Source organism: Aplysia californica, unplaced genomic scaffold (genome assembly GCF_000002075.1).
Source record: "Aplysia californica isolate F4 #8 unplaced genomic scaffold, AplCal3.0 scaffold00310, whole genome shotgun sequence".
NCBI lineage: Eukaryota > Metazoa > Mollusca > Gastropoda > Aplysiida > Aplysiidae > Aplysia > Aplysia californica.
In genome coordinates, this window is record NW_004797580.1 from 156,197 (window position 1) to 158,244 (window position 2,048).

Genomic DNA, 2,048 nt, shown 5'->3' on the forward strand with positions numbered 1-2,048 from the left:
AAAGTAAAGTAAACTTTCTTAATTGTTACACCTCTAATCTTCTTTCGCTCATATGACCGTATGCAGTTACGAGCGCCGTAAAACCTCTACTAAAACTAATAGACTTTATGGGAATACCTCAAACTGGGCACTCCTGACGTAATTCTGGCTCAACATAGATTACGTATCATGTGACTCTATTTGGAACCAAATGAAAGGCAAAGGGGGAACAGTTGACTAGATTGTAATTGTGTTTTTTTCCTACATTTTTGCACCCTTAGTTTTAGTAGAGGTTTTACGGCGCTCGCAACTGCATAAGGTCATATGAGCACCAGAAGATTAGAGGTGTCACAAGAGAGTAACAAACATTAAAAAGAAGGGGAGGTAAGGACGATAGATGTTTGATAGGAAAGAAGGAGCAAACCACACTAGAGCACCCGCCTACCACCCACTAGGAGGGTTTTACAATTCAAGTCATTTCTTGCGGTACATTGCGGCCTGCAGCACACGACAGATTTATATAGTGGCGTCCTAAAGAAACTTGAAAACGTAATCATCCAATCATCGTGTTATTTATAGCCTTGCACTACCCAGTCATGCAGCATACCAATTTAGACCCCCCAAAAATAAAGTAAAAATTGTATAATGCAGAAGTTGCACTAATTCCAATACCGCTGAATTGTGTCCTCTTGTCCTTTTTTCAGTATTCTGTGGAGAAAGCCTTGTTTCGTGCCCACAAAGAAATGAAAGGAAATCCCACAGTTGTGTGGCTGTCAGCATCTGTTGCCTATTATTTCTGACGAGAGCTCACGAGATAAACGAGTTAATTCTTCGCTAGGCCCATGAACTATTTGATAGAATTCTGCCAAGAATTGTCGTTTATAATAGGAGTCTTGTAAGCCCCATTTCTTTTGACAGGCTGTTTATTTTCTGACAGAAGGCCATGAGTGTGGATAATATTAGACCCAGGGAAGTGTGGGCATGTTAATACTCGTGATATCGTGTGACGGAATGGCGTTTATCATCTGCACGTTGAGTGGATTTACGAATGCTTTGAGTTACGATTCATTGTCCAATTTCTTTCCCACGAGATTGGAGTTGCTCTTACAATGTGTGTGTTTTTTCTTTGTTTGTTTGTTTGTTTGTTTCGCATTGTGTTTCCAATGAACTTTGCCTGTTACCTTCGTTTGAATAATTCATCAAACTATTTTAATTCATTGTCTATGTCGGTCTATTTGTGGGTCAGTTTGTTTATTGTATCAAACTATATTGTGTGGGTGGTTTGCTTCTTTCTTATCAAACATTTATCGTCCCGATCTCTCCTCCTGTTTTGTGTATGTTAATCTCTTGTAACACCTCTAATCTTCGGCACTTATATGACCTTATTGTGTTGCAAGTGCCGTTAAACACTTACTAAAACTTAAACTATTAAGTCAAACTATATTATTGCCTGTGTCAGTTTATTTGTTTGTCGGTTTGTTTATTATATCAAACTATATTATTATCTATGTCGGTCTATTTGTTTGTCAGTTTGTTTATCATATCAAACTATACATATTGTCATTGTCCGTGTATTTGTTTGTCAATTTGTTTATTGTATCATATATATATATATATTGTCATTGTCCGTGTATCCTCAGAGCCAACCCAATCCGCCAGGAATGCGCAGCGTACAACGGCTCCGTGTGTCGACCCTACCTACAGGGTCGCATGGTCCTCCACAACCGCACACAGGGCTACGGCCCCGAGGACATGCTGGAGAGCCACCTGGCTGAGATGACCGCCCTGGAGCTGTTTGCCCCGCGGGAAAATGGCGCCAGCCAGGGGTTCTGTGAGGGTCCGGCCCATCGTCTGCTGTGTCACCTGGTGTTCCCGGATTGTCGCGACGATAGCAGTCCGCCCTTGCAAGTGTGCAGGTAGGTTGTTGTGTTGTTGTTGTTGTTGGCTGTGTTGTTGTTGTTGTTGTTGTTGTTGTCGTCGTTGTTATTGTCGTTGTTGTTATTGTTGTTGTTGTTATTATTATTATTACAATTATTATTATTGTTATTATTATTACTATTATTAATATT

General features: G+C 40.2%; 1 protein-coding gene across 1 annotated transcript in view; it reads left to right on the forward strand.

Annotated features, from left to right (window-relative positions):
• Positions 1–1,899, forward strand: part of LOC101849302 (muscle, skeletal receptor tyrosine-protein kinase) — a gene marked incomplete at its 5' end in the record, with an annotated part of 131,685 nt that extends 129,786 nt beyond the window's left edge. The window contains 1 exon segment of the mRNA XM_013084695.1: positions 1,620–1,899. Coding sequence (XP_012940149.1) covers positions 1,620–1,899 — 280 coding nt within the window.
• Between the last annotated feature and the right edge of the window lie 149 nt (positions 1,900–2,048).